At 39.5% G+C, this 22,072-nt stretch overlaps 1 protein-coding gene across 13 annotated transcripts in view; it reads right to left on the bottom strand.

The window, feature by feature from the left end:
* Nucleotides 1-820: 820 nt before the first annotated feature.
* Nucleotides 821-22,072, bottom strand: part of Rhot1 (ras homolog family member T1) — a 112,158-nt gene continuing 90,906 nt past the window's right edge. For 8 of the 13 annotated variants that reach the window (XM_045158818.1, XM_045158817.1, XM_045158819.1 and 5 more), the window contains one exon: nucleotides 821-1,892. In XM_045158818.1, coding sequence (XP_045014753.1) covers nucleotides 1,775-1,892 — 118 coding nt within the window. In that variant the 3' untranslated portion in view covers nucleotides 821-1,774. Of the gene's footprint in view, nucleotides 1,893-3,296; nucleotides 3,441-12,439; nucleotides 12,468-22,072 lie in introns of those variants that run through there. The other 5 variants (XM_045158814.1, XM_045158815.1, XM_045158826.1 and 2 more) reach the window with 2 other exon arrangements.

Genomic DNA, 22,072 nt, shown 5'->3' with positions numbered 1-22,072 from the left:
CAGGTCAGCCTGGACTAGAGTGAAACTCTACCTCGAAAAAAACCCAACCCCTCCCCCCGCCAAAAAAAACCAAAATCTGGCTGGAGGGATGACTTAGTGGTTAAGGTGTTTGCCTACAAAGCCAAAGGACCCAGGTTCAATTCCTCAGGACCCACATTAGCCAGATGCATAAGGGGGTGCATACGTCTGAAGTTCTTTTGCAGTGACTGGAGGCCCTGACACACCCATTCTCTCTCTTTCTTTCTCTCTCCACCTCTTTCTCTGTCAAATAAGTAATATTAAAAAAACTTAATTTATAAAATGAATTGCTCAATTTTCCTTGTCCTCAACTCTTTGGAGTGAAAATGGAGAGGGAAGGAGAGGCAGGAAAGTAAACAAGTGAATATAAGCTCATGGTTACACTATTACTAGTTGCTCACAAGTGCGATCTTGTGAGAAAATGTCCCTCAGAATAGCAAAGGGGAAAATAAATTATTAAAGGCGAAATAAATCAGCAGAAATCACATTAGTCAGGCATATGTGGGGGAAGCAATCAGTCTTTTCTAAGAATAAATTTCCCTATAACTTTTAAATAGATTTTTTTTCTTACACAGACATTTGACTTCTTTTCTAATGAGTATTATCTTTTTGTTTTGTTTTGTTGTTTTTTTGTTTGTTTTGTTTTTTTGAGGTAGGGTCTCACTCTAGCTCAGTGGTATTATCTTTTGTATAAAATATAATTTCTGAACTAAGACAGAAACTAGAGGATGTGATCACATCTGGGCAAAAATATTTAACTCTGTAAGACAAAAAAAGAAAAAGAAAAAAAAAACACTCAAGATCACAGTACACAGCAGTTATTTATTTAAATACTTGAAAAGGTCAATGATGGAAAAAAATAGGTTTATCGTGATTTTTATATTCATTAGATTTATTTTACCATTTAAAAAAGTTCTGCCTCTAGACAGATATAGAACACTTCATGACACATGCAGCTACTATAAGATACTACAATAGACATAGCATTCTAGAATGATTTACAGTTTGGGAGAAAATTCAGCAGTAGTAAGGGTGACTTGTTTATTTAAACTAAAAATATTGATAATATACAAATTGTTTTTCTCATTTGATTGAAAGAGCTATAAAATTCCACGGACTGACAAAGGAAGCAAATCAATCACCTGTGCTAATTGCTTTTCCCTTACTTCCTCCTTCAAGAGAGGCACACATTCAGCTTGTGTACTCTATAGATTACACCATGGCTTCAAAACTGGCCTACCATGAGACAGAAACAAAGTGGTACTGGGAAGCTGATGTCAGTTGCTTCAAGGGTAATTTAAAAAACAAGAGAGAAATGGCTGTGGGACCCAAAGGATCATTCTGAGTCAATGTAGAATAAATAAGTGATCCATGAGTGCCAAAATCTCTGGGCTGACTTGAACTAGGGGAATGAGCCATGTGAGCACTAGCAATGCCATGTAGAAGTATCTAGAAATATCATTTCTAGATTTCAGTTTGGGAGACCACATCTTGCCTGAATATGTACATTATTTACAAAACATTCCCTTTTGGCCTCTGAAAATTTGCCACTTTAATTTGGCTAATTAAGGTATTTTCTTTCCATATGCTAACCAATACTGCAGTTATTACTACCATTAAAATACTTATGCATGAATTACAAATATTAATAAAGTAACTCTGCATGTATAAATATCTCAATATTTCTAGCAGAATTTAAAGCATTCAGAATGTACATAAAAGCATTTGATTTTGGTAGGCCAGTATTTTTTTTTAATCATCGCTGTTTCAATAATGCTTTGTACATAGCAAAGCCCAAAACTGCAAAAACAGTAGCACCAAAACTTGCTCGAAGCCAAAATGTGGAGCTCTTGAGGTCAGCTTGAGTCACGTGCCTGTAGTCAGAAAATATAATTAATATTTAAAACATGATTAATAGGAAAGCCTTATACCAATCATTCCAATAGTCTACTTCTGGGGGAAGTATTAGAACACTTGTCAGGCTAAGTGCATACAGTAATGCTTACCAAAACCATTCATCAATATAGCCACAAACATACTGCTTCCATGACCATTATATAAAGAAAACAACATAATATAGATGTTAGTAAAGACAAATGTCTTCACAATTATTTACTACTTGGAAATTGACATCTAAAAATTTAAACATTTTTGTCATATGGAAAATAAATCAACCCAATACTTTTTACCATCACCACAGTCCTTCAGAATGAGAATTGGGCTGGGTTCTCACAATTTTGAGGGTCATAGTTCATGGAATGTATATAAGGCACTATCTTCTACCCCCAGGAATCAGAAGCTATCTTGTACGCAGCTAAGTGACAAGTGACAATACTTTTTTAAGAGCAATGATTAAGGTTCACTGTGGAAATCTAGAGCCCTATAAAAATGTATCCCCTGCCCCTAAAAAAATTCCAAAGGGGAAGATTTACTAGTTTGCATTATTTGGTTACTGCTAATTAAAGAGAAAACAAAAACAAAACAAAACCAACAAATGCCGATGTTAGTCAGACAGGCAGTGATAATGGCACCAAATAAAGGACACCAATCATATAATATGATGGTTGAAAGGTAATGACATAAAAGAAACTATATAATTCATGACAAGACCAGGGATGGCCTGTACCACAAACTGCGTTTGTGAGCATGCTCAGTTAATAACACTGCTAAGCACCCTCAAGAGTCTCAAGTATGACAGCTTACCATAAAGAAGATAAAGCTCGAAAGTGAAGGTTGAGAAGTTTTATTAAAGTGTCATTGAAGAGAATTAGGCTGAGTTCTTAGTTAAGTGAACACAATTCAGATGATATAAAAAGCTTGCAGAATTAGGAGCTTAGTGGGACTATCTACGTTATTTTACGTTAAACAGATTTGAGGCAAAAACCAAGACACTGTCATATGCAAAGAAGTTAAGAGCCAAGAGTTCAAACTGTATAGAACTACTTCATCTCAGTAACTGACACAATGACTGAATTAGTTATCACAATGCAATCTGTATACCCCTAGAAACAAGTCTACAATACAAGCCAGCTTCATGCTTATTGTCACAACCAATCAACACACTGCACTCCAGTTTCTCATCCTCAACAGTTTCAATTAAAAAAATTACTTTTCACATAATTGTTTCACAAAGCAATGTGGTAACACAGGTCTACCTTGCAAGTTAGTTCTTCTATCAGGTTTTGTTGTTGTTAGGGACAAGAATTTTTAGGTTTCAGTTTTTCTAGTTGGAAAGACTCCAACAAAGCCAACCTTTTGGTTGAAGGAACTGTTGTTACCTGGCTTCAAGAAAAAGTGGACCATGAGATGACTCCATGAAGATGGAATCTTCCACAGAGCTGACGGCGTGCACCTGGTGAGTAATACTGCCTTCGTCGTCTGCTAACAGCATGGCACCCCACTCAGCTACCCGGGCTCTTAACCTTTCATACACATGCACACAGTTGGCAGTTCACAGCAGAGCTCACAAAAAGGGACTCAAAATAACATTTCTAAATTAAACAGCCCACAGGTATAACAAGTTGCTATCCTATGACTGTATTTAATGCTTTCTCTATCTAAAATAAATGTATAGAAGGTTGTCAAGCTTAAAAAAAAAAAATCTATATTTATTCTTTTAAACATTTACACACCAGACAAGGAAACATGTTACATTCCCTATCTATCCCCCTGAGGCAAAATCCTTGAGACCAGGGCTGGAGAGATGGCTTAGTGGTTGCCTGTGAAGCCTAAGGACCCCTGGTTCGAGGCTCAATTCCCCAGGACCCATGTTAGTCAGATGCACAAGGGGGCACAAGCATCTGGAGTTCATTTGCAGTGCCTGGAAGCCCTGGCATGCCCATTCTCTCTCTCTCTCTCTCTCTCTGCCTTGAACTTACTCTGCCTGTAGCTCTCAAACAAATAAATAAAATAAAGTAAATTTAAAAAAAATCCCTGAGACCAGTACCATAAACATAGTAACACAAGTGAACCATTGCAATCACTCAAAAGGATGTTAGTAATTTCTAGTCAAAAAGTTTATAGGTACATATAATTTCTTTCTTTTTTTTTTTCGAGGTAGGGTTTCACTGTAGCCCAGGTTGACCTGGAATTCACTATGTAGTCTCAGGGTAGCCTCAAACTCATGTGATGCTCCTACCTCTGTCTCCCAAGTGCTGTTTTTTTTGTTAAATTTTTATTTATTTATTCATTTATTTGAGGGAGAGGGAGGGAGGGAGGGAGGGAGGGAGGGAGGGAAGGAAGGAGGGAGGAAGGCAGATAGAGAGAGCAAACAGCAGGGCCTCTAGCTATGGCAAACAAACTCCAGACACATGTGCCACCTTGTGCATCTGGTTTATGTGGATCCTGGGGAATCGAACCTAGGTCCTTGACTTTGCTGGCAAACGCCTTAACTGCTAAGCCATTTCTCCAGCCCTTGTTTTGTTTTTTTGAGGTAGGGTCCTTGCTGTAGCTCAGGCTGACCTGGAATTCACTCTGTATTTTCATGGTGGCCTTGAACTCATGGCAATCCTACCTCAGCCTCCCAAGTGCTGGGATTAAATGTGTGTGCCACTATGCCTGGCAGTACATATAATTTCAGACTATGAAAACCTACAAATATGAATATGGATCAGTGTTGGGCTCTAAAAGGCCCAGGTGTGAGGCCTAGTGGAACTTCCTGAGCCTAGCTAAAGTATGGTGACCTGTCTCTGGCCAGCTAGGACTCAGCAAGACATCTAATGGCTTCTGGCCTGCCACCTCTATGCGGCAATTGTAATTACCATTTCAATAGTTAAAGTTTACTATTGGCCCTTACCTCTTCCCCCATCCTAAAATCCCCGCCTTGGTCCCCAACATGATACAGGCAACTGCTCAGAGTAATAAAGCGAGCTTTTTCTGCGAGTTCCTGCATCGAAAAGACTCCCGATTCAGTGTGGCTTTTTTCCAGTGGCCAGGAGAGGTTTCTGAGTTGTCTGACGCTCATCATCCTCCTCAACCCCTAGGGAAGAACCAGCAGGCCTGGTCCTTCCCTCGGCACTACCTACCTGACCAGGAAGGAGCCCCACATATCAGTGAAAAATTGTCTAACTTAAATAGTTCACCAAGAACCTGTGCTAAGATTAACAAAATGTACACTTCTAATAGAGCTACACAGATTTTAAAGAAATCATAGGTTGAAAGTACATTAGAGCTTTTGATGCAACTTTGGTTTCCTGGTTATCTTTATGGAGGAAGCTTGCTTGCATTAATTAATTAATTAATTTGGTGGTGATTGTGGGGACTGAACCTAGGGCCTACTCATACTAGGCAAGAATTCTATCGTTGAGTTATTTCTCTCCAGCCTCACTTTTTAGCTTTTTATTTTCAGACAGGGTTTCACTGTGTTTTGACTGGCTTTGAATTCATTTCTACAGCCTAGGCTGGCCTTGAGCCTGTAATCTTCCTGCCTCTGCCTTCCAAGTGCTGGAATTACAGGTGTGACCACACCTAGATAGCCTTGTTCTGTTTTTTAATTTTCACATTTATTAACTTACACAAAGAAGGCATTAGTATTAAAACTCTTCATAATCACATTAGCCATATTTGCTTCTTACCAATACTCTTCAAATATATGCATCTGCTTCACATGGCTCTCTTTGTTTGGGTTTTTCAAGGTAGGGTCTCACTCTAGCCCAGGCTAAGCTGGAATTCACTATGTAGTCTCAGTGTGGCCTTGAACTCATGATGATCATCCTACCTCTGCCTCCTGAGTAGGGCTATTTGTTTGTTTTTGAGACAGGGTCTAATCCTGATTCAGTCTCCAGAGTTCCACATGCCCAGCTTTCCCTTTGATCTGTCTTAAGAAAGCATTGCCATTTGTGAAATAATATATTCTGATCTTATTTAGTCTTCTTCTACAGTTCAAAATGGTAATTACTATTTTTCCCAAGTTATAGTATAGCCTTCAAGACAAAAAGAAGGGTGCATACTTACATTTAAAAGCTATACTACCAGGAGGGAGTTATCTTGGTTTATTTTCTGTAATTATGGACGTTGATTTATGGGGCTAGAGAGATGGCTTAGCGGTTAAGCGCTTGCCTGTGAAGCCTAAGGAACCCAGTTCAAGGCTCGATTTCCCAGGACCCACGTTAGCCAGATGCACAAGGGGGCGCACATGTCTGGAGTTCGTTCGCAGTGGTTGGAGGCCCTGGCACGCCCATTCTCTCTCTCTCTCTGCCTCTTTCTCTGTCTGTCACTTTCAAATAAATAAATAAACATAAAATAAATAATTTTAAAAACTAATTTTTCAAAAACATAATTCTTTCAAAATATTATAACTAAAAATAACACCTTAGAGCTGGCATGGTGGCACGTCTTTAATCCGAGCATTTGGGAGAGAGGTGGGCAGATGATTGTCAATTCGAGGCCAGCCTGGAACTACATAGTGAATTCCAGGTCAACCTAGGTTTCAGCAAGACCCTACCTCAGAAAAAAAAAAAATTACCTTAGAATAATGATATCTTATAGCATAGCTTGTCTCTTTAAAAATTCTCTCTGCTAATCTACTTATTTGTATGTTGCGGGTAGGGTATCAACATGCATGCATGTGCACCCACGTGTATAGACATGCCAGGGTTTCTTGTCACTGCAAACAAATGCCAGTTCAGCTTTATATGGGTAGGGCTAGGAAACTGAACCCAGCTGGTAGGCTTTGTCAGCAAGTGCCCTTTAAACAATGAGCCATCTCTCCAGCCCTCACTCTTTCTTTTGACAGGGTCTTATATAGCCCAGTCTGTGCTTGGTGCTCACTATGTAACCAAGGATGACTCTGAATTCATGAAGATCCTCCTGCCTCCACCTCCCAAGTGCTGGAATAATAGGTGTATGCCATCACAACCAGTTCATGAGAGTATGGGGATAGAGCCAGGTCTCTATGCAGAGTAGGCAAGCACTCTACTGAGTTATATGCCCAGTCTAGCTTCGTTTTGATGATAAAAAGGTAATGGAGGGCTGGAAAGATGGCTTAGTGATTAAGGTACTTGCCTGCAAAGCTTAAGGACCCAGATTCAATTCCCCAATACTCATATAAAGCCAGATGTGCAAGGTGGTGCATGTGTTTGGAGTTCGTTTGCAGTGGCTAGAGGCCCTGGCATGCCCATATTCTCTCTCTGCCTTTTTCTCTCTCTCAAATCAATAATAAAATATAAAAAATTTTAAAAAGGTAATGTATGCTTATTAGAAACTATATGGAAAATAAAACAAATCAGGAAGGAAACAAATCATCAAGTTCTAGCGAGACTGCTTAGCGGTTAAGGCACTTGCCTGCAAAGCCAAAGGACCCAGGTTCAAGTTCCCAGGACCCATGTAAGCCAGTATACAAGGTGGTACACACATCTGGAGTTCTTTTGCAATGGCTGGAGGCCCTGGCACACTCATTCTCTCTTGCTCTCAAAAACGAAAACAAAAACAAAACAAAACAACAACAAAAAAAAAAACCAACAAAACAAGTATTCCTTTTAGGCTTTTCTAGTATTTTTACAGTCTTAAATATAACAAGTGTTTTATGTACACATTAAAATATGCTACAATTATGGGACTATCTTCTTTAAACTTATTTATTCTATTTTTTAAAAGATTTTTTTTGTTTATTTTTATTTATTTGAGAGCAACAGAGAGAGTAAGAGGCAGAAAGATAGAGAGAGAGTGGGCAAGCCAGGGCCTCCTGCCACTGTAGATGAACTCCAGATGCATGCTACCTTGTGCATCTGGCTTACGTGGGTCCTGGGGAATAGAGCCTTGAACTGGGGTCCTTAGGCTTCACAGGCAAGCACTTAACAGCTAAGCCATCTCTCCAGCCCTTATTGTATTATTTAAATTTTAAAATATTTATTTATTTGAGAGAGTGAGAGACAAAGAAAGAGGCAGACGGAGAGACTAGGCACACTAGGGCCTCTAGCCACTACAAAAGAACTCCAGATGCATGTGCCACTTGGCGGGGGGGAGAGACAGGGAGAGAATGAGGATATTTCCTTAAGATAGACTTCTCAGAAATGAGTATTACAGGATCAAAAACGTGGGTAGAAGTTTTTTCACCTTGTAAAAATCAGAATCATTAAATTTTCCTCCTCTGTCTGGAATAAGATCATTTAGTTCATCAATATCTGTTTTTACAAAATAAATAATGATTAAATGCTGGAATATAACTCTAATCATTTGCAGCTTGTTGGAGCTTTCAAAGTCGTATGTGGGAAATTCCTATGTCTGGAATGGTTTCCTGGCTTAGAAGTGCATATAGCCTTTATCTATATCAGCTGTTAGGCTCTCAAGAAGGATGTGAGAGTCAACCAACATAACATGGTTGAACACAAGTATCACTGAGGATGCATCTTAATAATGCAGAGAGAGGAAGATGTCTCAAAAGTCATGCAATAGGGGGCTGGAGGGATGTCTTAGTGGTTAAGGTGTTTGCCTGCAAAGCCAAAGGACCCAGGTTTGATTCCCCAGGGCCCATGTTAGCCAACTGCACAAGGGGGCACAAGTATCTGGAGTATGTTTGAAGTGGCTGGAGGCCCTGCCGCACCCATTTTCTCTCTCTCTCTCTCTCTCTCTCGCTTTCTCTTCCTCTTTTGTCAAATAAACAAATAAATTAAAAAAAATTTTTCTTTTTTTGGTTTTTCGAGGTAGGGTCTCACTTTGGCTCAGGCTGACCTAAAATTCACTATGTAGTCTCAGGGTGGCCTTGAACTCTCGGTGATCCTCCTACCTCTGCCTCCTGAGTGTTGGGATTAAAGGTGCGTGCCACCATGGCTGCCTAAATAAAATATTTTTTAAAAGTCATGCAATAAAGAATTAAATGAAAAACTAGGTATGTGACTGTTTTAAGCTGAGTACTCATGAGACTAGGGCAGAAGGATTTCTAGCATTTGGGAATAAACCAGCAGGATTGAGAGCTCCAGTAAAGCCTGGGCTACATAGTGAGCTCCAGATCAGCTTGCATATATAGTAAGACCCTATTTTCAAAACATACAAAAAATTTTGGTCAGGGAGGTCCCTGATGCCCCACAAACATTATAGGCCATTGCTGAGGCCCTTGGTTTCTCACCAGGAATCGATGGTAAGACCCTATTGCTGAAGACTCCACATACTTGGGCTGCAAGGCCACTGAGAAATCCTGCTGGAACTGAGCTGATAACCTCCTCTATGTAGACCAGCTGACAGAAAGCTGGAAGAAGCCATTCTACATGCAGTACAATGGGAAAAAGAGATACCACCAGTGAAGATACTCAACAGTGGACACTGCAAGCCTTATAATTGGCCAGACAGACCAAATGAGCCAACAGGTGCAATAGTGGCATGTCTGTCATGCTGGAAAGCAACTGCCCTCCAATTGGTCTGGAGGGCCACTCCATGGGCGGGAACACATCCCTGATACTGAAAACTTAAAACAGGGGTAGTCATGAGCCCTAGGGGTATAATATCTGCTGATGTCTGGAAAAATGTATATACTATGCTTATCAAACTGCCCAGTAAGCACCTCTCTTAATATTTACACCCTTATATTAACACTACTCTCACTTTGGGTAGAGAATCTTCTCTTTTCAGATTGCAGTGACTTTGGGATGACTCAGAAGGTAGCATAGTGCTGGAAAGAAGTGACTGGAGTACTAAGTAACATCTCGATCACACTTTCCAAGGCTCAGGGTCTAATGTGAAAGAGGTGGTGGAAAGAATGTAAGAGCCAAAGGAAGGGTAGGACTCCTTACAACATGCTCCCTCCAGACATAAAATGGCCTAGATATCCATGACATCATAGTGCCTGACACTACCTACACAAGACCATCATAAGAGGAGGAAAAGATCATGACATCAAAATAAAAGAGAGATTGATTGAGATGGGGAGGGGATATGATGGAGAATGGAATTTCAAAGGGGAAAGTGGGGGGGTAGGGAGAGGGTATTACCATGGGATACTTTTTATAATCATGGAAAATGTTAATAAAAAATTGAGAAAAAAATAAAACATGTCACATTTAAAAAAACATACAATGGGCTGGAGAGATGGCTTAGCGGTTAAGCTCTTGCCTGTGAAGCCTAAGGACCCTGGTTCAAGGCTCGATTCTCCAGGACCCACGTTAGCCAGATGCAGCAGGGGGCACATGTGTCTGGAGTTCGTTTGCAGTGGCTGGAAGCCCTGGCGCGCCCATTCTCTATCTGTCTCTCTCCCTCTCTCTCTGTCACTCTCAAATAAGTAAATAAAAATGAACAAAAAAATTTTTTTTAAAGAATTATATGCATTCTATTAGATGTTATAGTCAGAGTGACCAGAACAGCTATGTACTTTTGCATTGGATACCTTAAAGACATACAAACAAGGCATGATGACACTTGCTGCTAATCTCAGCTACTAGGGTGGCTACAGCAAGTTTGAGGCCAGCCTGAACAACTTAGTAAGAACCTGCCTCAAAATGAAAAAAGGAGCCAGGCATAGTGGTACACATCTCTAATCCCAGCATTTAGAAGGTGAATGTAGGAAAATTTCTGTCAGGCCATCCTGAGATTACATAGTAAGTTCTAGGTCAGCCTGGGCTAGAGTGAGACCCTACCTTGAAAATAAAATAAAATAAACAAATAAATAAGGACTGGGATGTTGCTTATCAGTAGGGCACTTGCCTAACATGTGTAACACTCAAGGTTAAATTTCCAGTACCCTCCCCCAAAAGTCAGCTCAGCAATTTATAGTGCATATTAAACACAAAAGTTATTTATTTTCGAGACAGGGTCTTGCTCGAACTCAATCTGACCTAGATCTCACTATGTAGACTCAGGGTAGCCTTGAACTCATGGCGACCCTCCTACCCAAACCAACCAAGTGCTAGGATTAAAGGCGTATGCCACCATGCTCAGCTAAACTTTCTGTTTCTACATTTTTTTTCTTCTAAAAACTTAAAAAAATATTTTACTTAGTTAATTATTTTTGAGAGAGAGAATGAGAATAAATGGGTATGTCAGGACTTCTGCCACTGCACACGAACTCCAGATACATGTGCCGCTTTGTGCATATGGCTTTATGTGAGTGCTGGGGGTTTGAACCAGGACCTGCAGACTTTGAGAGCAAGCACTTTCAACTGCTAAGCCATCTCTTTAGCCACATAAATATATTTTTTTAAATAAAAATGTTTTGTTTTTATTTGTTTCAGAGAGAGAAAAAAGCAGCTAGTGTGGTAGAACCTCTAACTACTACAAATGAACTCCAGGCACATGCGCCACCTTGCATCTGGCTTTATGTGGGTACTGGAGATTGAACTGGGTCCTTTGGCTTTGCAGGCAAGAACATTAACTGCTAAGCCATCTCTCAAGCCCCCTAAATACTTTTTGTTTTCGAGGTACAGTCTCCCTCTAGCCCCAGCTGACCTGGAATTATGTATTCTCAGGGTAGCCTCGAACTCATGGTGATCCTCCTACTCCTGCCTCCTGAATGCCAGGATTAAAGGCGTGCACTAACAAGCCCAGCTTTAAATACTGGCCCCCCAAGTTAAGGTCTCACCTGGAATTCACTATGTAGTCTCAGGGTGGCCTTGAACTCATAGCTATCCTTCTATCTCTAACTCCCAAGTGTGTGTCACCATGCCTGGCTTTAAATACCTTTTTTGGGGAAGGTTTTCTTTCCTTTTTTAGTTTTTTGAGGTAGGTTTCACTGTAGGTCAAGCTGACCTGGAATTCACTATGTAGTCTCAGGGTAAGTACCTTTCTTAAAGAATTTTACATCTCTTTGCATTTATTTCTCCAAATGTTTCTACCTGCTAGTTCCTATAATTATTTCTAATAACAATGCCACTACAGCTACTAGTTTATTATTTTATTCTTATGTGTGGGGGGCTGGGGATCAAACCCAAGGCCATATATTTATATGAGGCCAGGGCTCTACCTATTGATCTATGTAGCCCTAGCCATACTAATGATAATTTTCATGACAATTCTCTCAGTTCAGCTAGAAGGCATGATATATTTAAGAAGAAGTTTCTCAAAACAGATAATGAAATTAATATGTTGTACTCAGTAAAGATGAATTATAACATAAACAAGAAGTTAACTGAGCATGTTTAAATAGTAACATACTTTAGAAAGGACAAGAAATGCTTCAGCAAGCAGTTAATGAACTAAATTTATAGATGATCGTAGATATACAGGAAATGCTCTGCTGTCTGTACACTGACTAATGATTCTTAACAAATCAGGCAAACTCCACACTGTCACGTCTTTTATGCATTAACCAAAGAGTAAAGAAAAGCAAATTATAAGCAGCAGCATTTTACTGAAAATATATATCACAAGTTAGAAGTTGCAAAGCTCTTTATACAAAGGAAGGTAGAAGTTACATAAGAAACTATTAGGATGTTACTTAACTTTTATATAGTATTCTCAGAACCCTTAAGAGTCCCAGCATTAAACAACTTAAAGTTCCAAGAATTCATCTTCTTTACAAGGCAATCCTAAGTAAAAACAATTTGTTTTAGTCTGGTAATACCAAGTCCTTTCTTGAAAAAGGGCTGCTATATGAAGTATCATGCATTTAAGCTAATTTAAGAGAAAAGAGGAAGGTGGTTGCTTATTAAAGGAGCATGAAGAAATGAAGTATGCCATTAGTGAGTGGCTTCAACAAGTCATATAAACTCAGTTAAAAATACATTAAAATATTATGAAAAATACAATGGGTTTAATGATTGGTAATCCGAATTATGCACTTAGTCACCAAAGTAAAATGCTGCTACTGATCTTAATAGCATGAATAAATAACTTATATGGATAATATAAATAATAAAACAGAATGAAAAAAATCCTAAAGGCATATTATGCACCAAAGGAAATCACACAAAAACAATAAATTGTAAAATAAATGATTTTTGATTAAATTATATATAGAACAGAAGTGGGAAAATTATATATAGAAAATTGGCTGTGGAAGAGATGAAGATTTAAAAAAATGGGCTGGAGGGATGGCTTAGCGATTAAGGCATTTGCCTGCAAAGCCAAAGGACCCAGGTTTGATTCCCCTCGTGAGCCAGATGCACAAGGTAACACATGCATCTGGAGTTCATTTGCAGTGGCTAGAAGCCCTGGCATGCCCATTTTCTCTCTCCCCCTCTTTCTCTGTCAAATAGATAAATAAAAATAAAAATAAATTTTTAAAAATGACTAAGTAGCACAGGCACATAAATAAAATGAATGCCTTTACATTCCCATGTAAAGCAAGAGTGTTCTTAAGTCAAATGACCATTAATACGTAAAGAGCCTCGGTAATTCAACCTAACAATCAAGCTTATTTCCACCAACCAGGTCATCATTTTTAGACTCAAAAGTTGTTTTTCTCTAATATGACCTACACCATTGAAATGAAACATTCAAAGATTAAAATCTGAATCATTCAAACAGAAAAAAATCATCTGACCACGTTAATAATCCTCCAAATGTATTTAAATCCAAGATAATCCTATTTATTCATTATTATTCTAAAGGCAAATAAACCTACTCAGATAGAAGGAGACCATAATTATTAAAGAACAAGGTTGTATAGATCTGTATGTAATTTTTTAAGGTTTTTTTTTTTTTTTTAAGTAGGGTCTTGCTCTAGCCCAAGATGACCTGGAATTCACTATGTAGTCTCAGAGTAGTCCCAAACTCATGGCAATCCTACCTCTGCCTCCTGAGTACTGAGACTAAAGGCGTGCCCCACCATGCCCAGTTATCTGTATCTAACTTAAAATTTTATTTATCTTTTTATTTGGTGGGGAGTGTTCGGGGGAGGGTCTCACTCTAGCCCAGCCTGACCTGAACTTCACTACGTAGACTCAGGGTGGTCTTGAACTCATGGCAGTTCTACTACCTCTAACTTCCAAGTACTGGGATTAAAGGGATGCACCACCATGCCTGGCAAAATTTTATTTATTTATATTTGAGAGAAAGAGGCAAATAGAGAATGGGCATGCCAGGGCCTTTAGCTGCTGCAAATGAACTCCAGACACATGTGCCACTTTGTGCATCTGGCTTACATAGATCCTGGGGAATCGAATCTGGTCCTTTAGCTTGGCAGGCAAGTGTCTTACCTGCTAAGCAATCTCTCCAGCCTAGATTTGTATGCAATTTAACAGTACTCTCACATGGTAATATTAGTATGTATTCAATTAAGTACGAAAGAAAAATGTTCTACAAGTATTTTTCTACTTAAAATATACAGCATCAGGAAATAAACTCAGTAACAATGACATTGTTTTTCTGGTAAAAGAGGAAGCTTAGTTTCATAAGTAAACTGATGTTAACTGCCTAAACACATGATCAAGGTTTAAGACTTTTCCTTTCTATCTTATTTTTTTTTTAAGTTTTTAAAAAATATTTTATTAGCTGGGCATGGTGGCACATGCCTTTAATCCCAACACTTGGGAGGTAGAGGTAGGAGGATCGCTGCGAGTTTGAGGCCACCCTGAGACTATATAGTGAATTCCAGGTCAGTGTCTGAGCTAGAGTGAGACCATACCTTAAAAATATATATTTATTTATTTGAGAGAGAAAGAAAAAGAAAGAAGTGGGGGGAGGGGAGGAAGAATGAGTGTACCAAGTAGGGCCTCTAGACACTATAAATGCCAGATGTATGCGCCACATTGTGCATCTGGCCTACGTGGGTACTAGGGCATTGAACCTCGGTCCTTAGGCTCTACAAGCAAGCACCTTAACCACTAAGCAATCTCTCTGGCCCTCTATCTTATTTTGATAGACTAACATCACTGAAAATATAACCAAAGTTCTAAAAAAATTTTACAACGTAATATTTAGAAAGGTACTAATGGCAGGCATCATAGCTTCACTTTCTTTTTTATTTATTTATTTATTTATTTATTTATTTTTTTGTTTTGTTTTGTTTTGTTTTTTAGTTTTTTTTTTTTAGCTTCACTTTCTAATTCTACCTTGACTCAACATAGGTTCCACAGTAAGTACTTAAATTAAGTATCCTGGAGCCGGGTGTGGTGGCGCACGCCTTTAATCCCAGCACTTGGGAGACAGAGGTAGGAGGATCGCTGTTAGTTCAAGGCCACCCTGAGTCTACATAGTTAATTCCAGGTCAGCCTGGACCAGAGTAAGACCCTACCTTGAAAAAAAAAAAAAATTAAGTATCCTGGAAGACTAAATCAAGGTTGAGAGGTGGTACAATAGTGGGAATGTGGTCTCAAACATGTAGTATGCCTGATAGTAATTTATATGATAATAGCCAAAATCTTTACAAGTAAGCCAAAACCAAATGCTATGTACCAATATTTGCCTGCTAATTATTTGCATACATTTAATGCAACTTTTTGTATTAGTCAAAATGACAGCTTTCAGAATCTTTCACAATTTTAAATCAAACACTAAGCAAGAAAGTTCTCCTATTTATTTACAGTGCTGGGAGTAGAATTCAGGCGCTCATGAATATTAGGTTAGCATTCTACTACTGAGCCCTAAAAGTTTTGATTTATTGTTATTTTTGAGGTATGGTTTCACTCTAGCCCAGGCTGACCTGGAACTCACTCTGTAGTCCTAGGCTGGCCTTCAACTTACAGTGTTCATCCTACTTCTGCATCCTGAATGCTGGGATTAAAGGCATGCACCACCATACCCACCCAGCCAGAAGTTCTGATTTCTGAAATAGAGACTTAAGACTTAGTGGTAAGTGGGAACTTTCCTTAGGGAATGAAATCCAGTGTGTGTGGGGGGAGGAAATTCATTAAATGACTTTTAATGAAGTAATCGATCCATTTTTTCTGCTTATGCTACATTAAGATTTGTCTAACATGAAGCCTGGAGTGGTGGCATATGCTTTAATCCCAGAACTTGGAAGGCAGAGGTAGGAGGATTGTGTTGAGTTCGAGGCCACCTTGAGATTACATAGTGAATTCCAGGTCAGCCTGGGCTAGAGATGCTACCTCAAGAAACCAAAAAAAAAAAAAAAAAAAAAAAAAAATTGTCAAGCATGGCCAGCCAATATTGACCAACCACCAAAGTCTGTTAAAACCTGAGAAGGGCTGGAGAGATGGTGTAGCAGTTAAGCACTTGCCTATGAAGCCTAAGGACCCCAATTCGAGGCTCGATTCCCCAGGACCCACGTTAGCCAGATGCACAAGGGGGCACACGCATCTGGAGTTCGTTTGCAGTGGCTGGAGGCCCTGGTGCGTCCATTCTCTCTCTCTCTCTCTCTCTCTCTCTCACCTCATTCTCTCTCTGTCTGTCCCTCTCAAATAAATAAATAAAACAGAAAAAAAAATTGAAAAAAAAAAAACCTGAGAAGTGGGCTATGAAGATGGCCTAGTGGGTAAAGTGCTTACCATGCAAACATGAAGACTTGAGTCCAGATTCCCAGTATCATCATAAGATGCTGAGCACAGAGGTGTATGCCTGCAATACCAGTGTTGGGGAGGTAGAGAGAGTGGATTCTTGGAGCTTGCTAGCTGGATAGTTAGTCTAGTAGAAATGGTGAGCTATAGATTCAACAACATACCCTGTCTGAACAAATAAAATGGAAAGCAAAGGAAGGGAGACCCCTGATCTCAACCTCTGGCTGCCACATATGCATATGTATCCATACACATGCCTGTATGCCATACCCACATAAAGCCAGATGCACAAGGTGGCACACGCACCTGGAGTTCATTTGCAGTGGCTAGAGGCCCTGACATACCCATTTTCTCTATCTGTGTCTTTCTCTCCAATAAATAAATAAATAAATAAGGAGGAAAAGTTCATTAAAAAAAAAAAAACCCTGAAAATTCCAGTCACATAAAAATTTCAATGCTAGGGTCGAATACCTCCCAGTGAGGTATTATCAGCAAGGGCCCTGAGGTTCCTAAAACAACACAGGCTCTTGCAAAGGCCTTTGATTGCTCACCAAACTATACTGTAAGACATGAAGCCATAGCATACTTTGGTTACAGGACACTGAGAAATCAAGCTAGAACTAAGCTGGAAGCCTCCCCTCTGCTGACTAGCAGTCATGGTGCTGGGAAGAGCTACACTGCCTGCTGGAGGAGAAAAGTTATCAGCAGTTGTAACCAGCAATTAACCCTGAAAGTTACACAAAGTGGCCACGCAGGCAGGATGTGCTGACTAGTGCAATAGTAGCTTGTCTGCTAATGGGGTAACCAACTGCTCTCTGATTCTACTTAAGGCCCATTCATAGGAGGGAATTCATACCTGATTCAAAAGCCTATGGCCAGGAAGGTCATAAACCCTAGTTGAAAAATTTCTACTGTTGTTTGGCTACATGGATATATTATGTCTACCAAATTGCCCTCTAAATACTTATGTTTACTTGGAAGGCAGAGGTAGGAGGATTGCTATGAGTTTGAGGCCAGCCTGGAACTACAGAGTAAGTTATAGGTCTGCCTGCGCTAGAGTGAGACCTTACATCAGGGGGAAAAAAAAAAAGGTTGCAAACTGGTGGCATGTAAACTGTTTCACTCTCATTTAAAATAATATTTTTATTTATTTGAGAGAAAGAGAGAGATAGAAACAGAGGGAGAGGGGCTGGAGAGATGGCTTAGCAGTTAAAGTGCTTACCTGCAAAGCCTAAGGACACAGGTTCAATCCTCCAGGTCACATGTAAACCAGATGCACAAGGCGGCTCATGCGTCTGGAGTTCATCTGCAGTGGCTGGAGGCTGTGGCATGCCTATTCACTCTCTCTCAAATAAATAAGAATATTGTTCCTCCTACTCATCTTTATATTCTTTTTTTTTTTTTTTTGAGGTAAGGTCTCACTAGCCCAGGCTGACCTGGAACTCACTATGTAGTCTCAGGGTGGCCTCAAACTCCCGGCAATCCTCCTATCTGCTTCTCAAGTGCTGGGATCAAAGGAGTACGCTACCATGCCTGGCTTTTATATTCTTTTTTATAAAAACATTTTTATTTATTTGATGGGAGAGAGAATGGGTGCACTAGAGCCTCCCACCACTGTAAATAAACCCCAGATGCATGTGACACACTGTGCATCTGGCTTTACATGGGCACTGGGGAATAGAACCTGGGCCACTGGTCTTTGCAAGCAAGTGCCTTTAACTGCTGAGCCCTACATTCTTTTGTGTGTGTGTGTGTGTGTGTGTGTGTGTGTGTGTGTGTGTGTGTGTATGTGAGAAGCAAAGGTCTCGTGTATCCCAAGCTAGCCTCAAAATCGCTGTATACCCAAAGATGACCTTGAACTTCCACCCACCTGCTTCATCTTAGAAGAGCTGGGATTCACCGGGAGTGATGGCACACACCTTTAATCCCAGCACTTGGGAGGCAGAGGTAGGAGTATCACTGTGAGTCTGAGGCCACCTTGAGACTCCATAGTGAATTCCAGGTCAGCCTGAGTGAGGGAGACCCTACCATGAAAAACCAAAAGAGCTGGGACTGCATGTGTGCACTGCCATCTGCCATTCTTGGTTTATGTGGTGCTAGGACTGAACCTAAGACTTTGCACAGGAACGCTACCAACTGAATCAAGTCTCAGACCCCATCTCTTCATTCTTGACTACCAGATTATCAGTAATGCAGGATGACACTACTATTAAATTATTTCCAGTTTAAAATAGGTATGACAAAATGTACTGATTTATCTTTAAGGATCACTGTATAATTTACTATGAGCAATCCTATCAATTTAAGGCACATCTAACCTATTACATTTGGAAATTAATTAAACCAACCTACCTAGAAAAAAAATTGTCAAGGAAAATGAAGCAGTTTGCTATCATAGGCAATCAAGAGCTTGTAGAACAAATAATAAAAAATGTAGCTCATAATAAGTAATTACTGGGGACCACGGTGGGTTCACCAAGAATAAAACATCAAGTAGATGTTAATTCCTATTTAGGTAAAATCAATACATTGGTAAGTCAGACGAATGTAGAAAAAAAATTAAGCAATGATGTCAAAAAAACTTTTACTAAAATTTCTGATGATAAGATAAAATGTAGACCGGATAATAATAATAATGTATATTTAATTATGTTATTGTATTTTTGGTGACAAGTTCTTGTTAAGTAATAAATACAAGCCTCAGACTCATTGTAGGAAATGATGGCCTTTGATTTGAGATCCTCCTGCCTTGGTTTCCAGAGTACTGGAATCACAGGCACCACCATACCTAGCTCAATGACCTGATCTTAACTACTTAAAAGATGAAGGGTCAAAACCCTTAACCTATCGTTGGCAGAGCTTTCTGGCAGAATACTAGAGGGCTTGCCTGCTTTATCTCTCTCTCCAATGTCTGCTTACTCAATGTTGTTATTATTATTTAATTAGTTAGTTATTTTTGTTTTTTCGAGGTAAAGTCCTGCCCAGACTGACCTTGGAATGAACTATGTAGACTGAGGGTGGCCTCCTGAGTGCTTGGATTAAAGGCGTGCACCACCACACCTGGATATGTTACTTTTTAAATCAGTAATTTGAAAAGTAAAACATATCCATCAAAATTTCAAATAACAAAATGCTAAGATATATATATACACATACTTTTTACATTTGTCACGTATATACACATATATGTGACAAGTAGTTGAATATTTAAAAGGACTGAGCATTATAGTTGGATTAAAAGAATATATATATTAAATGTACTTGTATTTGTATTTACATTGGAAAGTCAACTAAAAATTTTAAATACACATGTAGAGAGGAAAGAACATCTGCTTAATAGCACTTCATGTGAAAAAAAGACTTAATTTCAATTAACTGGTAGATAATATATGCTAACAGTGGTACACTAGGTCAGCTGTTGTCCTGAGCATAGCACATGACTGCTCCCTGAACTGGACTAGTGAGATCATACCTAGAACTCATCTACTAGCTCTTAGCAGTACCTATTAAGTAAGTACTCTGGAAAGCTAAGGGGATGTCAGATGAGGACAACCAAGAATGATGAGGACACTAAACTTCCTAATTTAAGCACAAGCTGAAAGAAATGGGATGTTCTACCTGAAGAAGAGAAAATTAGGAAGAGATACGATGCTTATCTTTGAATGTCTGAAGGATTGTTATGTTAAAGAGGGAGTGGAATGGTCATTTTTTTTAAAGGGCAGAACTAAAACTAAAGGCGATAAGTTTTAGTTTAAAAAATAAAAGTGGGGGAGGGCTAGGGAAATGGCTTAGCAGTTAAGGCGTTTGCCTGCAAAACCTAAGGACCCCAGTTAAATTCCCCAGGACCCACATCAGCCAGATGCACAAGGGGTGCATGGGTCTGGAGTTTGTTTGCAGTGGCTGGAGGCCCTGGCATGCCCATTCTCTTTCTTTCTGCCTCTTCCTCTCTCTCTCTCAAATAAATAAAGAAATAAAATATTTTTAAAAATACATTAAAAAAAAACAAAAGTGGGGCTGGAGAGATGGCTTAGTGGCTAAGGCAATTGCCTGGAAGGCCAGGTTTGTTTCTCCAAGTTCCAAGTAAGCCAGATGTACAAGGTGGCGCATGCGCCTGGAGTTTGCTTGCAATGACTACAGGCCCTGGCACAATCATTCTCTCTCTCGTTCTATCCTTTTGATTCTAATAAATAAATAATTTTTAAAATTAAAATAAATAAAAGTATGTGGCTGGAGAGATGGCTTAGCAGTTAAGGTGCCTGCCTGTGAAGCCTAAGGAAGGAACCAGGCTTGACTCTCTAAAAACCATGTAAGCCAGACACACAAGGTGACACATGCACAGAAGGAGGCACAAATGTCTGGAGGTTGACTGCACTGTTGAGAGACCACGGCACGCATTGGTTAAGTCAAGCCTAGATCTCTAAGATATTTAAATAATTTTTAAAAATTCAATTCGCTGTGCTGGAAAGACGGCTTGGTGATTAAGGCACTTGCAAGCAAAGCCAAAAGACCCAGGTTAGATTCCCCAGTATCCACATAAAGCCAAATGCACAGGGAGGTGCATGTGTCTGGAGTTTGTTTGCAATGGCTAGAGGCCCTGGTGCACTCATTCTTTCTATCTCTATTGGCCTCTTTCTCTCTCACTCAAATAAATAAGTAAAACAGTTTTTAAAATTCAACTCATTGAGCTGGGTGTGTTGGCACACAAATTTAATCCTAGCACTTGGGAGGCAGAGATAGGATCACCATGAATTCAAGGCCAGCCTGAGACTACAGAATGAGAGTCCCAGGTTAGCCTGAGGTAGAATGAGACCCTACCTTGAAAAACATAAATAAATATCCAATTACTCTGGGCTGGAGAAATGGCTCAGCAGTAAAAGGTGTTTGCAAAGCCTGCTGTCTCAGGTTCAGTTCCCTAGTACTAATGTAAAACCAGATGCACAAAGTGGCACATGCATCTGCAGTTCGTTTGCAGTTGCTGGGGGCCCTGGCACACCCATTCTCTCTCTCTCTTTCTCCTTTTTCAAATAAATAAAATAATTATTCTTTTATTTAAAAATTTGATTCATGGGCTGGAGAGATGGCTTAGTGATTAAGGCCCTTGCCTGCAAAGCCTCAGGACCCATGTTCAACTCTCCAGGTCCCACATAAGCCAGATGCACAAGGTGACACGGCTGCACAAGGTCACACATGTACACAAGGTGGCACACATGTCTGAAGTTTGACTGTGGTAGCTGGAGGCCCTGGTGTGTCACTTCTCTTTCTCATTAAAAAAATAATTAAAAATCCAATTCATCCTTAGGCATGTACAAATTTGCACTGGATACAAAGTAATATTATATAGGCTTTTAAGTTCTCAAAAATATTAAATTGATTTGCACAAAGGTAACAATCAGAATAAAAATATAACCTTCTAAGTTTACTGCTCTTTTTTTCCTTTTCTATAGTCCTTTAAGTTCTTAAAAGTAGTTATTATCCTCATGTCCATAAACCATGTTCTTTTTCATTTGGTTTTTCGAGGTAGGGTCTCACTCTAGCCCAGGCTGACCTGGAATTCACTAGGTAGTCTCAGGGTGGGTGGCCTCAAACTCACAGGCGATCCTCCTACCTTTGCCTCCCTAGTGCTGGGATTAAAGGCGTGTGCCACCATGTTCTTTTAACTAAACACTGTACTTTTTTTTTTTTTAAGGAAGCTTATAATTTTAAGTGGTTTCAAAAACAAGAGAAATTTTCAAATC

The sequence above is a fragment of the Jaculus jaculus genome, chromosome 9, assembly GCF_020740685.1.
Source record: "Jaculus jaculus isolate mJacJac1 chromosome 9, mJacJac1.mat.Y.cur, whole genome shotgun sequence".
Taxonomy (NCBI): domain Eukaryota; kingdom Metazoa; phylum Chordata; class Mammalia; order Rodentia; family Dipodidae; genus Jaculus; species Jaculus jaculus.
The sequence above is the reverse complement of the archived record's forward strand: the minus strand, read 5'-3'. Positions and strand labels throughout refer to the sequence as shown.